Source organism: Ambystoma mexicanum, chromosome 9 (assembly GCF_040938575.1).
Source record: "Ambystoma mexicanum isolate Mex_15411 chromosome 9, UKY_AmexF1_1, whole genome shotgun sequence".
NCBI lineage: Eukaryota > Metazoa > Chordata > Amphibia > Caudata > Ambystomatidae > Ambystoma > Ambystoma mexicanum.
The window spans coordinates 442,334,963-442,355,758 of record NC_090931.1 but is presented as its reverse complement, the minus strand read 5'-3'; the positions used below and the strand labels follow the sequence as shown (position 1 = coordinate 442,355,758).

The following is a 20,796-nucleotide window of genomic DNA, read 5'->3' as shown; positions in this document are numbered from 1 at the left end:
GGAGGACGTCTGGGGACTCCTGCATAATGGTTTGAAGGTTGGCAGCAGCAATGGGCACACTCCAGATCAGTGGCCCTTTGTGGTTTCAGCTACACCTTGTAGACTTTCCTTGCTTCTGGGGTCCAGCACTCTGAGGTGGCTCAGGCTTGGTTAGTCCTGCTTCGAGGGAGTCTGGAGGATCTTCCTGGAGCTCTGGTCCGGCTTAAAGGCGATGCACTAGATTCTGGTGTTCCCATCCCCTGGCACTCGGTTCCTGCAGCAGCAATGAAGTACAGCCAGCAGAGAGGAGTTCCAGTAGTGTTTGCTTTGGGTCTGATTGGTCCCACCAACCCAAGGGGAGAAGTGGTCCTTGCAAGGCTTCTCTCGTCGATTAGAAATTCTGAGCTTCAGCAATGCAGCAGGGCAAACCAACGTCCAGGAGGTTACAGCAAGCTTCTTCGGTCCCTTCGTCCAGTGGTCGACTCTGCCTTGCTTGCAAGAGACCATGCCTTTTATACAGGTTCCTCCCATTCATTTGCAGCCTCGCTGTCACCCTCACAGTAGGGTGGACCGCCCGTCAAACACCTTTGGGTGCATTCCTGTAACCAAGAAGACTAAGCACAGGGAGTTTTGGGAACCTCCCTCGCTTCCTGCCCTGTGAGACACACTGGAGCCAGAGACGGGCTTCAGCAGTGAACCTCGCCAAAGACAGCTAACAAAGGTACCAACCCTGGTTTGGCGTGCAGAGTAAATCTCAAGAAGGACCTTTCCAACAAGAAATGGCAAAAAAAAAAGACCGGGCCATTTTGACAAAATGGGCACCCAAGGGTGCTATACTGCAGCTGTGTACGCAGCCCATGGTAAAAACACAATGGTAAGAAAAAGTAAACCACTGCCAGCAGTCATTAATTGTACAAAGGGCAACATAAAAATGTTACATGAGAACGTTTGAACATTTTAATATTGAAGGCAGTCAGATAAAAGTAGCACCCAAGGTCAAAACGCTAGGTACCTACATGGAGGCAAGCTTGGATTCAGGGGCTCATGTAGAGGCAATAGTTAAGAGTGCCAACTATCAACTTAAAGTCCTAAGGCAAGTAGCTCCACTAGTCAACAAGGAAAATAGAACAAAATTGGTTAGAGCAATAATACTTCCACAACTAGATTATTGTAATGCCCTACTTAGTGGAGCCAACAAGGAAAATATTAAGAGACTGCAGAAAGTTAAAAATGCAGCCGTCCGAGTAGTCCACCAACTGGGTCGAAATGACCGACTCTTTCCGTGCAGTGGAAGTGTGCACTGCCTGCCTGTCTCTGCACAAATAGTTTTTAAAGTCTTGACTGTATGTCATAAATGCATCCATGTCCTAGTCCCCCAATACCTTAAAGAAAAGGAAAGTACTCACAAACCTTAGGGAAATCCCCGATCGGCCCAGGCCTCTTACCTCAAAGTTGATTGAATAAAAAGAGCCACAGGAAATGGTCGGGCTTTCCCCTCCCCCCCCCCCCCCCATTTCATGCAGCACAGATCCGGAATAATCTGCCAGAGAACCTCCGAAAAGAGGAAGACCTCCTGGTATTTAGGAAACTGTTAACTCTATTGTTTAAATTAAAACATCCTCACATCGCATGTTTGTGTGTTCTCCATCTGCACAGCTCATGGATGCATGCAGGCTTTGGCGCTAAATAAATGAAAATAGCATAACATGTAGACAAAGTGGATAACTAAGTAACCCCTCCAGCACTCATGTCCAAACAAACATAAGAAAATCCAAGAAGAGAAGATAGCGTGTTACATCTTTCTCGCCAATAAGTACTGACCTCAGAAGAGTCATACTAAAACATTGGACGATAACTCAGATGACTTTAAACTAAACACCCCAAGATTTGCTTTTAAAAGAATGCCAAATCTCAGACAAATTAGTACACACGTATCGGGTCAAAAAAATAACTCAAAACACCTTATGGCAGCTTCCACCAGTATGTGGGCAATTTAAATGCGACCACTGTTCAGTTTGTCATCTGACCAGTAATATTAAACAAATCGACCTGAACGGATGTATCTGTCACTTAAGGACTTTTACCAATTGTCTGACAAAATGGGTGGTTTGCGGTATGAAGTGCCCTTTTATATATCGTAAAGACCAAAAGACCCATTAACCAACGTATATGCGAACATCGCTAATCTGTAAGAAATGAGACTGCCGATAAACCCTTGGTGGCACATTTTAAAGGGGCCAAACATACACATAATGACATTTACTGGTTCGTTGTCCAAACTATGAGAGCCTACCCCGTGATGGAGACAGGGATCTAGCTCTCAAAAAGTTGGAATAGAAATAGATTTATGATCTAGATACTGTGAGATCGGGACTTAATATTTCTATTGAGTGGAATTTAATTATCCACTAGGGAGCTATATGTCACAGCTCATACTGCAGCACCTTTAGTTTGTCTTTAGCCTCTTGACAAAAATCGGACATGTTGCAGACCTTTATCATCTGGGTCTGTTCTGGAGTAACACGTTGGCAAATATATGCAAATATTAGAAACAAAGAGGTCCTTTATATTTTTATATCCTTGTCTCTTGTAAGAAACAATTTCCCATATAAGCGCACAAACATTAGATAGTACATTGAGTGCATGCCATGTAAGGGATCTTCAAAGATGGCAGCTTGGTCCGTATCAATGACATGTGCCGCCGCGCAGTCACATGACTGCCACCAGCGAGAGAAAGAAATAGACGCACGAAAACGGCATCAGCCGTCCAGCATCTAACGACTGCAGAGTCTGACTCGAGGAGACCACGCTCTGACTCCGAGAGTAAGTTAAGAATTGCCTTTTCAAGCTGTAGTATTCTGCATGTTTAATCTACCCGCGTGCCTAAAAAAAAAAGACCCTTGGTCTTCCTTTTCCCTATTAGACACACTGCTGACACTACGCGGCAGCTTTAAATGCTGCAAGAATCACAGTTATCCCTTCCGGACGATTCCCTTCCATCAGCTGCGGAATTTAAATCCCTGTTGCTGATGGGCCCTTCTTAGAGAACTGCTAGTTAGCATTCACAAAAGTGACGCACGATTCCCGACATTTTGCAGGTAAATCTTTCTTACCTGGCACAGATAACATAGTTGGCAACTCTAATCTTGAAGTGAGGAAGCCCCGACAGTCTAAATCATACCTATACTCGATCTCCAATAGACCAACATTAAAGCACTCTATGCGTGTCTTTGTTTATAGTGACAGAATTACTCAAACGTTGTAGAATAACTGAGGAGCCGAATTATTTACTGAAGAACATCACTTCACACAACTCGTGAAGTCAAAAGGTTAGTTGTATTATTCCCCCATAGAACACACTTTTTAAGACACACAATCCACTTTACCAGGCCCCTTAATGTCTATTACCATATTTGTAGGTTTTAGCATTGGTGCACAAGGCCTTGTGCACGAAGCCAAGTATGAACTTGTCTTGATATCCATTGTAAAAAGCATCCTGAAGACGGGTCTTGAAGACACTAACAAAAAGACCAATCCTATTCCGGTGCTTTAACACCCAGAAACACAAATTAGTGTTACGCCCCATGTAAAAATCTATACATGGATGTGATTTAAATTTTCACTTGCCTTACTATGTGATGTGTCGACACACTGTTCCCCTCAAAATGCGATGGAATAATCTTTTGCAACTGTTTTTACTGATTGTTTTCTAAATCGATGTGAACATGTATATTAAAATATGTTTTTCTATTACCAGTGCAGATGGTGGAGTTCTGTGCCCATGGAGTGAGGTGGGCTACCCAAGGAGAAATATAGCTTTACTGCCACATGGAATCAATTTTATGGAGGTAATATGTTCCTCTGCAACACCACAAATCCATCATCAGTGCAACATGGATTACTCTACAGTAGGATTTACAGGCTTTATGAATAGACCCAATACCTTGAGGTGACATAAGGAGCTCCAAGCACAGGAACTTCACTCCCTGAACAAATAGTAAAAGCCATTAAGCTGGCTCATAACCAGAACAGAGGTGTTTATTGCAGTCCTAGATGACTGGGCTCACTACGAGTTCACGTGACTACGCTACTAAAGTGGTTAAGCAATGATATTTATAATCCCACATGGTATTTTACAACACCCCCAGATGTGAAAACATTAAGGCCAAACACACCAATACGTTTTGACTCCTCAAGGTACAAATACATCCTGGATCCCATGGTAGAACATTGTACCTACCCCAAGCAAGAGTGGTGTGGAGAAGTACGGGCTTGCTGTTTCTTCAGACCTCACAAAGGAACATTCAATCACACCTTCCTTGCCATTCATGGCATCCAAGAGAGAAAAGACAAATCTAGTACCAGCATAGGCCATCGAAAGGGTAGCAGAGCCTGTCAAAAGCAAAATATACTGTTTATAAGCAGAACATCAGCGGTACACAAAAATCTTTAATACATGAAAATTAAGCTTCAAAAGATTTCTCTACAACATTACATCGCAATACATCATACATTTGCATGCTGTACATTAGCAGATCAACTGGTGGTTGACAACAGAATATTTTCTAGGATTCCTGGAACGAAAAAAAAAAGTGGCCGGTGAAAGGGTACGTTTGTATTCAGACTATGAGTGTAGGCTGTCAAATTAAATTGTGCAATGCTCTAAACCTTGACACATACTTCAGATTACTTTGTTTGCCAAGGTTTCCTGTATTCCTGCTATGGTTACCTTTCACGTGGTCGAAAAAAAGCGCGTTAGGCGTGTTAGCCAACTGATAGACTATGCGATAGGTTTGATACACTACAAAACCACAGCCTTTTTTTAAGCAATTAAAGGTGTGGCTTCAGGAGCAGGGGTTAATGAAACACTGACTATCTACTGATAAAGCCTGAATCTCGCGCACTATGTACAGAAGTGATTGTTCCTAGTATAAAAAAAAAAAAGTATAAAATGCTCGTTTATGTTGGTGAAAGCTAGGACAGTAAAACCATTCATCTGAAGCAATACAAGACTCCACACTTCGTATAAGGCTGTACCGCCTGAGTATAGGGTAGCGTAGACAGGGCAGCCAGGCTTACTTAGGAGGGAGAGAGGGCTGTAGAAACAGTACAAAGAAAATGTAATACAAATGGTCCAACGAAACACTGAAACACTATGCATTGTAAAAATAAATGATTTAAATAAAAGTAGGCCCAGATAAATCTTGGGCGAAACAAGTACCATCACATTATATATAACCACACTATACTTGAAGGTGCAGAGACCAAAGCATATAACCTTATTTGGAACACCCAAAAGTAGTTCTACGGAAGTCAAAACCAATAGTTACTTTTGGATTTCTTACAGTAATACAGGGTAATAGACCTTAACAGTTGTACCATGACGCTCAGCAAGAAGTCGCATAGAAAGTCAACTGGACAATATTCTTTTCAGAATAGTGGAACACTTAATCTAGGAACTTATTCCACAAGGGCCCCCTACACTAATCAACATATCCCCAAAGTAAAGAGATGCAAAGCCGGAGGCACAAGCTTCCCCCATCTTGCTGAAAAAATCTCGAACGACCTCCCTTTGTCCTGGAGGGCTGAAAATCTTATTAGATGTTTCGTAAAGCTCTAAAAACTCAGCTCTTCGCCAAATACAGCTTTTCCAGATACATATCATACATCACCATAGTGTATATTATCTCACATGACTTTGGCCTGTATGGATTGCAACCACATTACCATTGTGTAAATGTACCCAATATATGCATGCTACCTGACTCAATGCGATTGTATTACATAACTCCTACTTAGCTTGTACCTGTAACAGCGCCACAAGGCCCGAGGGTTGTATGTGTGCTTTATTAGTAAAATAAATAAACAGCAAAACCCTTATAACTCTGATTCAGGATAACAGTTTGTTAGGCATGATTTGAAGTAGTAACCCTGTGGGAGACTACAACAACTTGTCCTCTTGGTATTGGTAACCCACCTATTTGTAAAGGTCTGCACTACACAAGTTGGTAGAGTGACTCAACAGCCACACTTCTCAAGAGGGGTAAATGTGATCGTTAGAGCGGTAACACTGAAATCCACAAATACAAGCATCCAAATAACACTTGCACAAGGTTTTCTAGTAAAATAATTATTTAATGGTCAGTTTTAAATGAGCCTTCTTTAAAAAGGGCAATGTGCAACAAAAATACACTTCAAAATCAAGTCAAGCAAGTAGATACTTTTTAGAGAAGCTTCACGACATGCATTACTCACCGTAATAGCATTTCTGATTATTGTATCTGCTTAGATTCACATGCTGTGCATATGGTCCGATGTCCAGTGGTAACCGCAGAGTATTGCATCATGTCTTTCGGGGACCGAAAGGGGACGTCAGCATAGGCGTGCCTGCAACACTATCCCCATCATGACAGTGTCGTGTACCCAAAATCCCACACGCGCCGAGGTCCCTCTGATTTTATTTTTTCTGCAATGAGGGAGCCAAGGCTATGGTGAGTGAGTACATAAAGAAAAAGTAGTAAGACATCCATGTTCCTTCCATCTGAGCGTGGAGGTAGGGTGGGCGCATGTGAATCTAAGCAGATACAATCATCAGAAATGCCCTTACGGTGAGTAATGCATGTCTTCCGATACTTGTTAATCTGTTTGGAATCACATGCTGGGCATAGACTGGCAAGCTGTACCCGAGTTGGGGGTGGGTTGCGAGAAGGAACAGTAGTGAAAAGATATCTTAATACTGCTTGTCCCACCTGAGAATCGGATCTAGAATTAGTGTCTAGGCAATAATGTTTTGTAAGGGTGTGTACAGAACTCCAGGTTGCCGCATTGCAAATTGGCTCAAGGGGAATATTTGCAATGAATGCTATAGAAGCCAGGAGTAGTGTGTTCTAGGCTTGAAGGGCAGTTCTCTCTTAGCAAGAGTATAACAGTGTGATGCATTTGACAATCTACCTTGAGATAGCCAATTTAGAGACAGGATCCCCTTCTCTACCAGCTGCCACTGAAACAAAAAACATTGGTCTTCCTCAGTGGTTTTGTTTTTCCAGGCAAAACATGACTGCCCTGCGCACATCTAGTGTGTTTAGGCTTCTTTCGACCATGCTAGTGGGATTCTGGAAGAAAGTGGGTAGTTCAATTGATTGGTTCACATGGAACTTCAAAATGAATTTAGGCGCAAATCTGGGAGGAGTGCGCAGTACCACCTTATCCCTGTGGACTAACAAAAGGGTCTAGACATGAAAGGGCCTGAAGTTCACTAACCCTTCTAACAGAAGTGATAGCCACTAGGATGGCTATTTTATAAGTAAGGTCTTTTAGACTGACCAACACCACATTTAGATCCCATCCGGGAGCTGGGTTAGAAACGGGGGGGTGAATTCTATTAACCCCTTCCATAAAGGCCTTAAAACTGGTATTTTCCAGCACAACACCTTCTGTTGTGACGTAGTGTAGGCTGAGAGCAGCTAGGTGAACGTTTAGGGAATTAAAAGCCAGTCCTGAGTCTAACAAGTGTGTCAGGTACAACACAATGTGGGTAGGAGAGCAGTCAATCGGTTTGATGCCCTTGGTATTGAACCAGATGACAATGCGTTTCCACTTACTGGAATAGCAATACCAGGTGTTAGGTTTCCTAAGTAGGTCCATGCATCTCTGAGGGAGTTGAAGGTGTCCGAACTATGACCTAAGGAGCCAGGCCGCTAAATTCCGAGTTTGTGGGCATGGGTGTAATGTCCCCCCCCCCCCGTCCTGAGACATGTTGTACGGGCAGGGCAACTTCACCGGAGGGAAGAGGGACATCTCCATCAGATGCGAGAACCAGAGTTGGCGGGCCCCCATGGGGGCCACCAATATCATGGTGACTGATTCCTGGTGCAACATGTGCACAACTTTGTTGAGTAGGGGAGTCAGGGGGGTGGGGGGAGGTTAAGCATAAACAAATTTCCCTGTACATGTTATCCAGAGACAGTTCCCCTTGGAGCGGTTCCGGGGATACCTGGAGGCATGTCTTTGCATTGGGCGTTCTCCTGAGTGGCGAACAAGTCGATCTCTGGGAAGCCCCATTCTGTGAAGACGTTGGAGACTGTCCGTGTAGACGCCATTCGTACTCTGTGGGTAGTGGGAAATCTCTGCTGAGCACATCCGCTAGAAGGTCGAGTTAGCTGGGAACGTGTTGGGACAGCAGGAACATCTTGTGTTTGAGAGCCCACATCCAAATGTTCTGGGACAGCTTGGATAGCCCTGGAGAGTGTGTGCCCCCGTTTCTTTAGGTAAAACGTGGCTGTGTTTCTGTTTGTCAAGATCAGAACCGTCTTCCCCTGTAGCTGTGTGAAATGCCTTCAGTGCTTTGAATACTGCTAATAGCTCTAACAGGTTTATATGGTTGGACGCTACTTGTGGGGACCACACTCCATACGCCGTCTGCTGTAGCAGATGAGCCCCCCCCCCCCACCCCATGAGAGACGAGTCTGTAGTTAGAGTGGCTTCTACTACAGGGGTGGTGAAGGTCTTCGCCTTCAAGAGGTTTTCCCTCGACCACTACTGCAGCGAGAACGAGGGCTGGCGAGACAACCATCAGATCTTCCCATTGTCCGATGGCCTGACACCACTGGCTGTTGAGCCACTCTTGCATGGGATGCATGTGCAGCCGCGCGTGAGGAACTAAATAAAGACGCTGTCATTCCTAGCAGTCGCATGGCCTTGCGTACTGCCACTTCCCGACTGGCTACATATTGACTGATCTGAAACAGCATGTTCTGAACCCTCTCGTTGGAGGCTAAGACGAGGCAGTCTTTGGTCCGAATTAGAGCCCCCAGAAACTGACTTGACTGGGGTCTAAGCTGGATTTCTTCTCGTTGGAGAATCCCAGACTGAACAAGAATGGTCTGAGTATTTAATAGGCATGTTTCATAGGAGTTCCCCGTTATGAGCCAGTCGCCGAGGTAAGGGTAAACCGGGATGGATAGTCCGCGCAGGTGTGCTGCCGCTGCTGCCAGAACCTTTGTAAACACCCTTGGCGCCGAGGAAACGCCAAAGGGGAGTACTTTGAACTGATAGTGCCTGTCATCCATCATGAACCTTAGATATTTTCTGTGCGCTGGCAACATTGAAATATGAAAGTATGCATCTTTCATGTCCAGTGTCCCCACGTAATCCCGCTGTTTCAACAGTGAGGTTACTTCCTGCAGAGTTACCATAGGAAACTTTTGAGGTTTGACTAATTTGTTCGCTGGGCCCAAGTCTAGCACAGGGCGCATGGTGAGGTCCTTTTTGGGTACAAGGAAGTACACTGAATAAATACCCTTGTTTACCTGAATAGGGACGGCTTCTATGGCGTCCTTTTTCAGAAGTGCTTCCACCTCATGTATCAGATTCGCAGATGGTCTGGTGTCAGGCGTCGTGCTTTGGGCGGTCTGAATTGTGGTGGTCAGGTGCACTCCACACAGTACCCGTGGCCGACCGTCTTGCAAACCCACTGGTCTGACGTTATGCCCTCCCATGCCGAAAGGAAAGATGTTAAGTGCACCCCGACCGGGGTGACATGGGAGGCGGCCTGGATCCGTAGGTTATTTCTGACCAGAGGCTGTGGCTCCCCTGGAGTTGGGCCTCTGCCTTTCCCGTGCCGCTGTCCCCTGGGTGGTTAGTTGGCAGGGGGGCTGGATGTCTGTCCTGAGTTCCAGGTATTTTCCCGTATTATACAGGTTTTGTGTGAAACGGGATTGGCCCCGAAAGGACCTCTGGGACCCGCTAACCCTTTGTGGGGGAGGGGGGGGGGGGGAGGGCTTTTGGGTGATTTGCTGAAGGGACTTAAGAGTCTCATGCTCCTTTTTGGCAGACTCGAGGGCATCGTCGACTGCTTTACCAAAGCGATGAGTCTCCTCAACAGGCTTATTAAGAGCTGCTTGGGTTTCCGGCTTGAAACCAGAGTCCCTGAGCCAAGCATGCCGTTTGAGCAGGGTACCTTGAGCTAGCAATCTTCCCACCGTCTCCGCAGTATCCAGCATGTTTTTCAGTACGTTCTGGTTGACCTGCCTGCCCTCGGTCATGATGGCAAGTAATTTGGTTCTAGCACGCTCAGGCACCTCCTGGAGGCCTTCCTGCAGTAGATTCCACTGCACATCGGCATAACTAGCAAGCAACGTAGTGTTTGCCATGCGCATGAAAAGGCAGCTGCCGTGGCGATTCGTTTTCCAAAGGCGTACAGCCTTTTCAACTCCTTATCGAGAGGCGCCTCTCCTGCAGCAAGGGGTACCTCCACCCGTTTTAGGGTGGTGGTCAGGGTGGCATGGTCCTTAATGTATGTAGGGTCAGAATGAGATGAGCGAAATTATTTTTCCACCCTCTGAGTTACTGCCTTAGTCTGGGCTGGTGTGATCAAGGAAGGAGCCAATCTCCCCTTAATGGAATTCAGAAGAAGTATGGCTTGGCTGGAGAGGGGCTTTTTTTGTGGAGGATATCCTCCACAAAGTCCTGTTCAGGCAAAGCCTCCTGTGTGGCCATTTGAAAATATTCAGCTGCTCTTAAGATGGCACTGAACGCCATCTGATCGTCAACTGGGGAAGCCTGGTGGGCCGGGATGGAGGAAGGGGAATCCAAACAAAGGACATCAGGTCCTGGTCATGAGTAGGGAGCGCCCATGGTTCTGCCTCAACCTGGCGACTGTCCTCCCAGTCTCCCGTGGGATCTGCCTGGTCATCCACAGTGTAGTTTTGTAGGAAGTTAGTATCCTTTGTGTCCATCTGGATCTCTTCTTCGGGGTGGATGGAAGTGTAATCCTCCTGAGAAGATCCTAAATTACTTTGAAAATTAGGAGCATGCACAAAGGGAGGGTCCTCCAGAGGTCTCTTGGGGGTAGGTTGCTCTGAAAGCAGAGACACTTCTCCAACCTGTCCATACACCTTCGCATTTTTTCTCAGGTCCATCTAGATGAACCAGAAGGGTGGACAATTTTCTTTTCCTCCATATGGTGTCGAAATGTGTCTCCAATAGAGCTAGACAAAGGCGCAGTCCTCGCGAGCATCAGGGTGCTGTGGTGCGTCATTTCGATATGACAGCGGACCGATCATTGCGCTTTGTCGTCTTTAGACCTCTCCTTCAGCTCCACTGCCGAAGCAATCCTAGCAATGCTTTTGGAGCTGCTCAGCGAAGCGGTGAGATGTGCCGGTTGACTAGGAGGCCTAGCAGTAGATTTTTCTCCTACCGGGGCTTTTGGGGGCATCAGAGCATCAACTAAGTGAGCTTCGACGGCCGAATGTGTTCTTGGGTAGCACCCAGGTTTCGAAGGCTCAGTCGCAAGATGCTGCTGCGAATGTGGGAAGGCTGTTGATCTTGAAGATTAGAGCATTCTTCAAACTTTTCGGCGGTCCTGTTGGCGCTTTCGCCCGTTTGACGGTACAGTCGTAACCAGGGTGGTGGTTGTGCATTTAATTTGGCTTCCATCTTGTACGCCCAGTCACCTGGTGTTATCCCCATAGCATGAGTCGAATCAGGCCTAGCAGAGGACAGGCATGGCAGACCTAGGAGTGTCCGTCGTTAGGTCGATGGCATCCGACACGGATGCCTGGCCATCACTAGTACCCGTCACTTTCGGCAGTGGGGGAAAGAAGATCCAGCCCGTGACATGCCATAGGCCGCCCACCGCTTAACGAGGCGCTTAAGCCTTTTAGGGCACAGGGGTTTACAGGCTGCACACCGCTTTTTTTCGTCATGGTCAAGCGGGAGACAATTATTGCACTTGGAGTGCTCGTCCTTCCAAGGATATCTGTCCCTGCAAGAGGGACAAAACCTAAATAGTGTCCTTTCCATAGCGTAAGGCAATAAATGCGATGACCAGACCTAGAGGGCAAAGTGGGGAAAAGAGGCGAGACATAGCTAAAAGGATATGGCCACCCCGACCCCACTCTCCCTACTGTGTAGGCCGGTCAGAGGTATTGTAAAAAAAAAAAAAAAAAAAGATTTATTTAAATACAGGTAGGGCCAGATAAATCTAGGGGTAAGTAAGCACTAACATTATATGAAATCACAATATAAAAAACACAACATTATACTTTAAAAAGGTACACAGACCAAAGTATATACCTTATTTGGAAATACCTAACAGTTCTAGTGAAGTCAAAACCTTTTCATACACATTCAGTATAGGTCACACCGTTTCCTGGGGAGTAAAAACCAATGGTCACTTTTACAATTACATTCAGTAATGCAAGGGCAGTAAACCCTTCCAGTTGTACAGTGACTCTTGGTACAAATCACAGTCAACTGGACAATATACTTTTGGTGAATAGTGGAACAATTATTCTAGGTGCAGTAAAAACCTGGAACTACTTTTGTGATACACACAGTTATGCTAGGTGAGTGAAACCTAAGGATGTAATATACAATTACAGGTGCTTTTGAGATCCGTGAAACAACCAGATAAGCAGTAACTCTTGTAACTTATTTTTGGATGGCACACAGCTAACTCAAGGTACGTAAAACCCATACTTTTTTGAACCTCACAATGAAGGGGAAAGTAAAACCCAAATTTACACTTTACTGAATGACTCAGTTATTCTAGGTAGGCAACAACCTAATACAGACTTACTCTGGACAGGATAACATCAATTCAGGGGAAGCAAGACCCAGTTGGGGGACACTTATACAATTACTCTGAAGGAATAATCTGGTGAAACCAACACTTTACTTTTGGGAAGAGGCACAACCTAATCAAAGGAGAGTAAAATACCTTCACATCTACTTTCTATTATAATGGCAAAACAGTTCCTAAGGAAGAAAAGATGTTTACTTTTGAGAATAGTGCATCACACGTTGAAGATAAGAACTTTTTTAACCGTTCACTCTTAGTATTAGTTACCAAGCAACCAACTCTTTACAAGTAACATTTAAACACTTTCTTTTCTAGGCAAAAGGCCTAATCCTTTCAAAAGTCCGTCCCTGGTTCTTGGAGCACGAGTGTTCTCGGTGGCAGAAAAGGGGTCACTAGGACTAATGACCAACTGGCAGTGTCAGAATAGGTTCTTTAGTAGCAAAAGTCAGAGTTCCTTAGGGAAACTGGGCAAACAGGTGAGTACTTCACTTCTAGGGTTAGAAGAGAGTCCAGGGGCTTCACAGAAGATATCCTAGCAGAATTCTAGCAGTGGGACTGGGTGCACTGGATGAGAGGCTTCCCCATCACAGAAAACACACAGCTACACAGAAATCCGAACAGGTAAGTACATACCCAAGCCAACATAGTACCTCAGCATTGAAGATTTTGCAGCATGACTTGAGGGTCTGCAGCCAAATATCCAGTCAGTGGATTACTTGTCGTGGTGACTGACAACAAGACCTCAGAAGGAACTTTGCAGCATGGATCGATGAAGAAGGCTCTAGACAAAGTTTCCCTCATGGCTGGATGTGGTTCAGCGGATTTGGTGCCTTTTCAAGGAGCACAGAAAGACAGAAAATCGCGGTTGAATTCTCGTTATTTTTAAAGGTCCAGCACTCTGGTGAGGGGTCTTTTCAGACTTGATGCGGGTCTCTGGAGATCCACCAAGATGCCCACGAAGTTTCAGCGCGATTTGGAATTTAGAAGACCATGCACCGCACAGTGGCTCGAGGTCCCAGGGGATTGCAGCAACGCAAGGTTGCAGCAACGCGTAGGATGGCTCAAAATGCAGGTCTTGAGTCTAGTGGGCATCACCAGGCTCTGGGTCAGGGTGGTCATTTTCGGAGTCCCCAGGTCGACTGGAAGGAAGGGCAGGCTCCGGTTACATAGCAGGCTCTCAGGTTGCTGGAAATCGTTTCAGCCACTTTTCCTTAATCATCCTCTTCCGTTCCAGTTTTCAGCTCCCAGGTTCGCAGTATTTATCAGTAATTACAAAACAACCTCTGCATTCTCTCCCCACATTTTACAAGGGGCAGTCAATCAGGACAGCTAACCCCCCACTGGGATTTGTCCCCATTCAAGCAATGAATCCACCCTCGCTTCCTATCCTCACAGACTGAAGCCTGGGCGGGGAGTCCAGGGTACTCCCACCAAAGAATAAAGAATAAAAACTCCATAGGCATCATCTTTTACAATTGTGTCACAAAGAGAAGAGAATGGACGAGTGTATGTGGAGCGGACGAATGCATGGAACAAATGAGTATTGAGCGGATGGGTATGTAGAGCGGATGAGTATGCTGAACGGACAAGTACGTAGAGCGGATGAATAGTTCATAGAGCAGACGAGTAGTATGTTGAGTGGATGAGTATGTTGAGCGGATGAGTGTGGACCAGATTAGTGTGTAGATCAGATGAGCGTACTGAGCGGATGAGCGTACAGAACGGATGTGTATACAGAGCGCACGAGTATACAGAGCGGATGAGTGCGTAGGCAGACAGGAGTACATGCGCGTGGTAGAATGGAGGGCAGCGCGGGGAGGACAGGAGTGCATGCGTATGGAATACAAGAGAGCATGCGTGGGGTACACTGGAGAATGAAGGATAGACTAGAGCATGCAAGGTGAACTAGAGTGCATGAGTGTCGAGCTGACAGGAGTGTGCAAGGCAATCTTGAACGCCTGAAATGAACAAAAATGCATAGAACGGACATGACCGCACAGAATTGTGTGACGTACATAATATGCTTTGGAATACAGGGAACATTTGAAAGAGCATACATCATACCACACCCCACGCTTACTCTATCCTTTACACCACCACTCAACTAGAACACAGAGATACTATGACACCATTCGGTGTAACTGTTCTCATATCAACGTCTCCTGCTTACTCCCCATCACTAAGTAAACACTGCTGGTTTCACACCCCCCCAGCCAGGCGTTCTCAGGCCTAACGCAGCCACACTTGGTCTGGATAAACCCGGCCAGAGCGAACACATACTCCTGATCTCTCAACCACCACACCTACCGCTAAGAAGCAGCTACCACTCGAATTCCGCACCAGCTGCATACATACCTGGTGCGCACTCGCACCTTTGGACTCTCTCGACTCTCTGACCCAAACTTCGGTTCCCAAGGGCGTTCAACCTACCAGCGCCTTCAGAAAATACCTATGGTATATAAGGCGCTATATAAATGCAAAACAATAACAAAGCACCTTCAATGCAGTGACCCTGGGAAGTTGGTCGGATTTCCCAAGGTTTAAATACCTTCTCTGGGATCAACTACTGTTTCCCAGTGGAGTGAAATTGACTTCACTTAGTCCTGTAAAATTCTAGACCCAGCACGCCCCATCTTACACTAGAAGTGGTGGAGGGGTTACTTAGTATCCCCTATGTCTAGTTACTCATGTAGCATTCACACGTTACCCTTTCCTCTCAGAATGGTTGGTGGCAGTGGTTTAGCAATGAACTAACATGATGTACCCCGACCGCAAACTGTTCGTAGCTCCGGTAATGTTAAATTGCGGGAGCCATATTTTTCTAAAAGGCGCCGAGCCTCCTTTGTTAAAATGGTCCCTGGTCTTTTTTCGCCATATCTTTGTGGAAAGGTCCCTCGAGTTTCTCTGCAAGCCAAAGTGGGTTTGGTCCCTTTATTCATTCGCCTTTGGCGGGCCTCAGGAGTGAAACCCGCCTCTGGATCCAGAGTGTCTAGGGTAGGCAGGTAGTGAGGGAGGTGCCCACAACTCCCTGTGCTTAGTCTCCTAGGAGTACCCAAATGCACTCCGACGATTGGCTGGCTGACTGTCCGGCAACGACAGCCACTCTGCTGGGTGACTGACAATTGTGCTGGAATTAATGGGAGAGAATTGAATAAAAGGAGTCTCTTGGCTTGGAAGGCAGAGTCAACCACTGGACGAAGGAACCGAATAAGAGCTTGAAGAGGATGACTGCTGCAACTCCTGGACCGTTGGTTTGCCCGGTGAAGCTCTGCTGCAGGTACAAATCACCAAGTTCACATCACCAGAGAAGCCCTGCAAGGACGACTTCTCCCTTTGAGTTGGTGGAACCAATACACTCCCAAGTAAGCCACCTGGACACCCATCTAGTAGCTGGTTGCAGTTCCTCAGAGTGCTGCAGAAAACTAAAGCCAGGGAGAGGGACACCAGATTGTGTGCGTTGCTTGTAAGCTGGCCAAAAGTTTTGGAAGATCCTCCGGACTCCCACGAAGCAGGACTGACCAAGCCTGACTACCCCCCCATATGCCCCCTCAGATGTGATGAGTCACCCTTGACAGCCAGGAACCGCGCTTATTGCTATACCGCAAGGAGCTGAAACGTGAAACAGCCACTGAAAGTAAAGTTGGCCGGTTGCCAGCTTTGACGGTGCAAATACAGTGCAGGAGTCCCCCTGACGTCCTCCCTCTTGTCCCCACGACTTAGGCACAGGAACAGCGAGATCTGCAGAGCTGTACAGGAACAGAAGTCTTCAGCTGCATCTTTTTCTTCTTTACTAAGGTACTGTAAAACTAGCCTAAGAGAACTTACCTCTAACTGTGGAAGTGCTGGTTATTTCTACAACTCACAAGTCTAATCAGCTTGTGGCCCGACATTTGGTTCTTTTTATAAAAGAACTCCTAAGAACTTGTGCAAAGACTTGTCCATTTACTTACCTGAAGTGCTGCATCCTATACAAAGACTTGCCCAGTGACTTTGGCTTAGCCTATTGAATTGAATGACTTCTCTTGCTAGCTGGCTCTGGCCTGGCTGACCTCTTTCCTCTCCAATTGGCCCTCCCAGGTCATTTGGGGGTCCTTCCTAACATCCATCTCCCTCTCTACCTGTGGTGTTCCCCAGGGGTCTACACTCTCACCCTTGATTTTCAACCAATACCTGGCAACTCTTGCCCGCTGCATTGCCATTTTTCTGCTGACGACAACTCATTTTAAGGCTGCCCTCTACCACCTCCTCTCCCTCATCTCTGCCTCACTGCGATTCAAAATTGGTGTTCCGCCAATGATCTTTGTCTGAACGCCAGCAAGACAGATCCTCCTCATTGGCACACCTCCATCCTTTCCCCTCGCCCTCTGGCCGGCCTCGCTATGCCCCCCGCGCCCTACACCCACCTGCGTGGATAAGAATCTCGGGATCATCTTTGATTCCACACTTTCCTTCTCCGCCCACATCTCTGATGTCTCTAAAAAAAGAAATCAAACTTCCTACTGCACCACATCAGAGGTACTCTACCCTTCCTCTCCTACCCACAGAAGCTCACGGTCTGCCAAGCTCTGGTTCTCTCTAGGTTAGACTATTGGCGCCCATTGGATGCAAGGATTATAGTCAAAATGCTGTGCATTGTCCACAAGGACTTCTGGGGCCTGGTTTCAAAATACCTTAAGCTATCCCTCGGCAAAATGCCTCCCCTCCCGAGCTCTTCGCTCTTCTACCTCAGTCAGTTGTTTTTCAAAGAAACGAGCTGGGGTAGATCTCAAGTCTTCGGCTGGTGCCTCCCTCTGGAACAGCCTCCCTGCCACTCTAAAACTTGAGAACCATCACTGGTTCCGCAAACACCTCAAGACCTTCCTCTTTGCTTCTTCCTTCGGCCACCCTCTCCGCTGCTGATCTGTTCTCTTCTGGCACTGTGAATCTGGCCACCCTCTGTTCCACCAGGCCCAGGAACCTGCTCACCCTGCCACCCGCACTGCCTCCGGGCCACCCCTTGCACTGGGGTCTGTATCTGTACCCATACAGTCTCACCCCCCCCTTTCTTCCTGCACTTATCAGCCCTACCCTGTCTGCTGCTGTAAACCCAGCACTTGCTGTCTGTACTTCCACTGTTTGCTGCCTTTATTATTTATTATAATTTATCTGTTTTCTGCTCCGCACTTTCCACTTCTCCCCCCCTTCCATGCACTTTTCCCCTCCCCCTCTCCCATGCACTTGCACGTTCTCAATGTCACTGGACCTAGTAAGAACGTTTTGTTCCCTTGTTTCCCCTCCCTTGCCACGCTCTGAAACACTGTACGACTGCGATAGAAAAAAAAAATCATATCTGAAAGTATTTGCCCTGCTTAAGAATATTTGTAATTTATGTTCTAACCACCTTTGCCTTTTACAAACTATTGAGAGTATTCTGTATGCCAACAATAAGGTATTAATGACCCCAGGACCCTTGTTACTGAAGTCACCTGTGGATGTAGGTTGTGTCTGTGGGCCATCCCAAAAGGGCTTTGTCGGATCCAGAAACTCAGTGTACAGTATTCAAGTATATTTGTGTATTACTGTTCTATTGCTCCCTTTAGAAGGCTTTATAACAACTGACTGATAAATTAATAGTTTATGCAAGAAACCAAGTGTAAGAGTTGATTTGAATGCCTGTAACTATGAATCTTTGTGTAACTCCACTACACCTCACATTTCCCCTCTTGGGATAAGCCTGGCTGCTCAACACGCTACTAAAACTAGTACAAGCTTATACCAAAGGTTGGGTTGCATATACCTGTAGTCAGTTGTTTGTAGTGTTCCCAAAGGGTACTCTCTTTGCCTAAGAGTTGATAAAGAGGATAACTTTAAAAAGACACTATGGAACGTCAAAAAAATGACAACCATAAAAAAAAAAAAAAAAAATTAAAAAAAAAAGAGTAAAAGATTATGTGAGTGTGGAAAAAGGTTCCCACTCACTAAGGTATTAAAGGACAAATATCCCACTAGTAAAGCAAAAAAAGTGCTGGGGTTGACCCAGGTCAGGAAGATTTACCAGTTCTGTGAACATCTTACCTAACAGGGGCCACTAGGATGATTTTGCAGGGAGCCTTGCGAATCATCTGAACCATTTTCCTGATCAGGGGAAACGGAGGAAATGCATAGGCGAACATCCCTGTCCATGGGAAAAATGTGTCCCCTCTGGCGCTCGGATGAGGGACTCTGCTGGCAAACAGATGGCACTGTGTTCTCGGGGGTGGCAAACGGGTCCAAACGGGCAATGCCCCACTTTTCGAAGATCTTTGTCACTTGAGAGCTGTTCATTTGCCATTCGTGCATTTGAGAAGAGGCCGTGTTGAGGGAATCTGCCTGTATGTTCTGAATTCCTGGCAGGGGGGGAGCAAGGATCTGAATTCTGTGTTCTATGGCCCAGTGTCAAATGGTTTGGGCTTCCTGGGAAAGGAGTTGCAAGCGTGTTCCCCGTGCTTGAGTAGATAAAACATGGTTGTGGTCAATGAGAATCCTTACTACAGAGTTCTGGATGAGGGGAAGAAAAGATATGAGCACCCAATGTACCGTCCTCCGTTCTAGGATGATATGTAGAGAGGCCTCCGTTGGAAACCACAGGCCTTTGACTTGGAACTTGTCCTGATGAGCACCCCATCCAGCTTGCGATGCATCGGTCACGATAGTGTATAGGAAATCCGGTTCCACCAAGGGCATTCTCGGTTCGAGTGGATGAGTGCACCATTGTAGGGAGCCTGCCAGAGACTGGGAGATTACCACCCCGTCCGCCCAGGAGCCTTGGATTTGGGACCATCTCGAAGCAAGAAATTCCTGTGCTGGGCGCATAAGAGTTGACAAGTTGGAATGAGTCTAATGCAGAACGACATGGTGCCAAAGAGGGACACGTACGAGCGGACCGTGACGGATGTTCCTCCTGTAAACAAGCCCGCTAGGTACAAGAGTTTCCCTATACTCTCCTTCGATGGCTTGACCCGATTGAGAGAGGTATCCTGACTTGACGAAGGCCTAGGCTCACCTGAGCGCCGTTTCTTAGGCAGCGGTTCTTTGGACCATGAGCAGTGGCGATTTCTTCGCTGAGGGAGTGCACGCTCCGCCTCCGCATGAGGAACCAGCCTCCAAAGATGGACAGGCCCCCTTGTTCAGCCAACAAATTAGGTGCTGGTTCCTGTCCTTGAGGGTTTTTCGGGGTAACCCCCGACAGATGTCGCAGTCTTTGATGGAATGATTGGGTATAAGCGGTACAGGCATTCAGAATGCCGGTCCCCTTCGTAGACATCGAGGTAGCAGGTCTCACACGACCTGAACAAAGATTTCTTCAGACCCGAGGGTTCCATAACGAGACCGGAGAACATACCTTTCTTTTACGTAAAAGTGGAAGCAGTGAAAGCTGAAGTGATGAAAGAAATTTCTTCTCATAAAAAGACCAATTCTGTGGAGACAACACAAGGTAATCCCAACGGTTTGGAAGACGGTTCAGACCTGAGGGGAAGCAGTGGGGGCAGGGCTATACATTCAACGTCCCATTGGTGCTGGCTAAAGCACCCATAACATCGATAGGACACTCAAGGTGTCAACATTTTTCCATAGGAAAACTAATATGCTTATGTTACCAGGGTTTTCCCAGCCCGACGATTGGTAATATTCACACCATGTGAACCCATGAAAGATCCAATCGTGCAACACACATTCAAGGTAATAACTTGTGTAACTGTTCACTCTCAGAATTACAGTTACCAACCAACCTCTTTTGCAAGTAACTTTTAAACACATTTTCTTTAAGGCAAAAGGCCCAATCCTTTAAGAGTAAAGTATTTACCTTCTATACTGCCCTCCGAAGAGGAAATCCATCCTGCAAAGGCTACAAGATGACGGTACCTCATTCGCTTTCCTGCAAGAAACTCATCTAATCCCGGCAGCCTTTTCCCGCCTGCGAAGCAGACTTTTTCCCCTACAATTTCTGGCATCCAACAGCACCAAGAAGGGAGGCACTGCCATTCTCTTCTCAAAAGACCCGAATCCTCAGGTCCTAGACTTACTCTGATGCCGGGAGGGTTGCTTTATCGCAATCAAATGCGTAATCTTTGGCCAATTCTATACCCTCATTCCAAGCATACGCCCCGAACAAGCACCAGGAAGGGTTCTATCAAGACCTTGAAGAATCCCTCCTTCCATTCATTAAGGGGAAAGTCGTCAGAGGAGACTTTGGGGCCCCAGACCGCCTCAAAGAT

The 20,796-nt window shown here is 46.5% G+C and overlaps 1 protein-coding gene across 1 annotated transcript in view; it reads right to left on the bottom strand.

Annotated features, from left to right (window-relative positions):
• MDH2 (malate dehydrogenase 2) overlaps positions 1-20,796 on the bottom strand; it is a 189,865-nt gene that overhangs the window by 36,106 nt on the left and 132,963 nt on the right. The window contains exon 8 of the mRNA XM_069614943.1: positions 4,220-4,371. Coding sequence (XP_069471044.1) covers positions 4,220-4,371 — 152 coding nt within the window. The remainder of the gene's footprint in view (positions 1-4,219; positions 4,372-20,796) is intronic.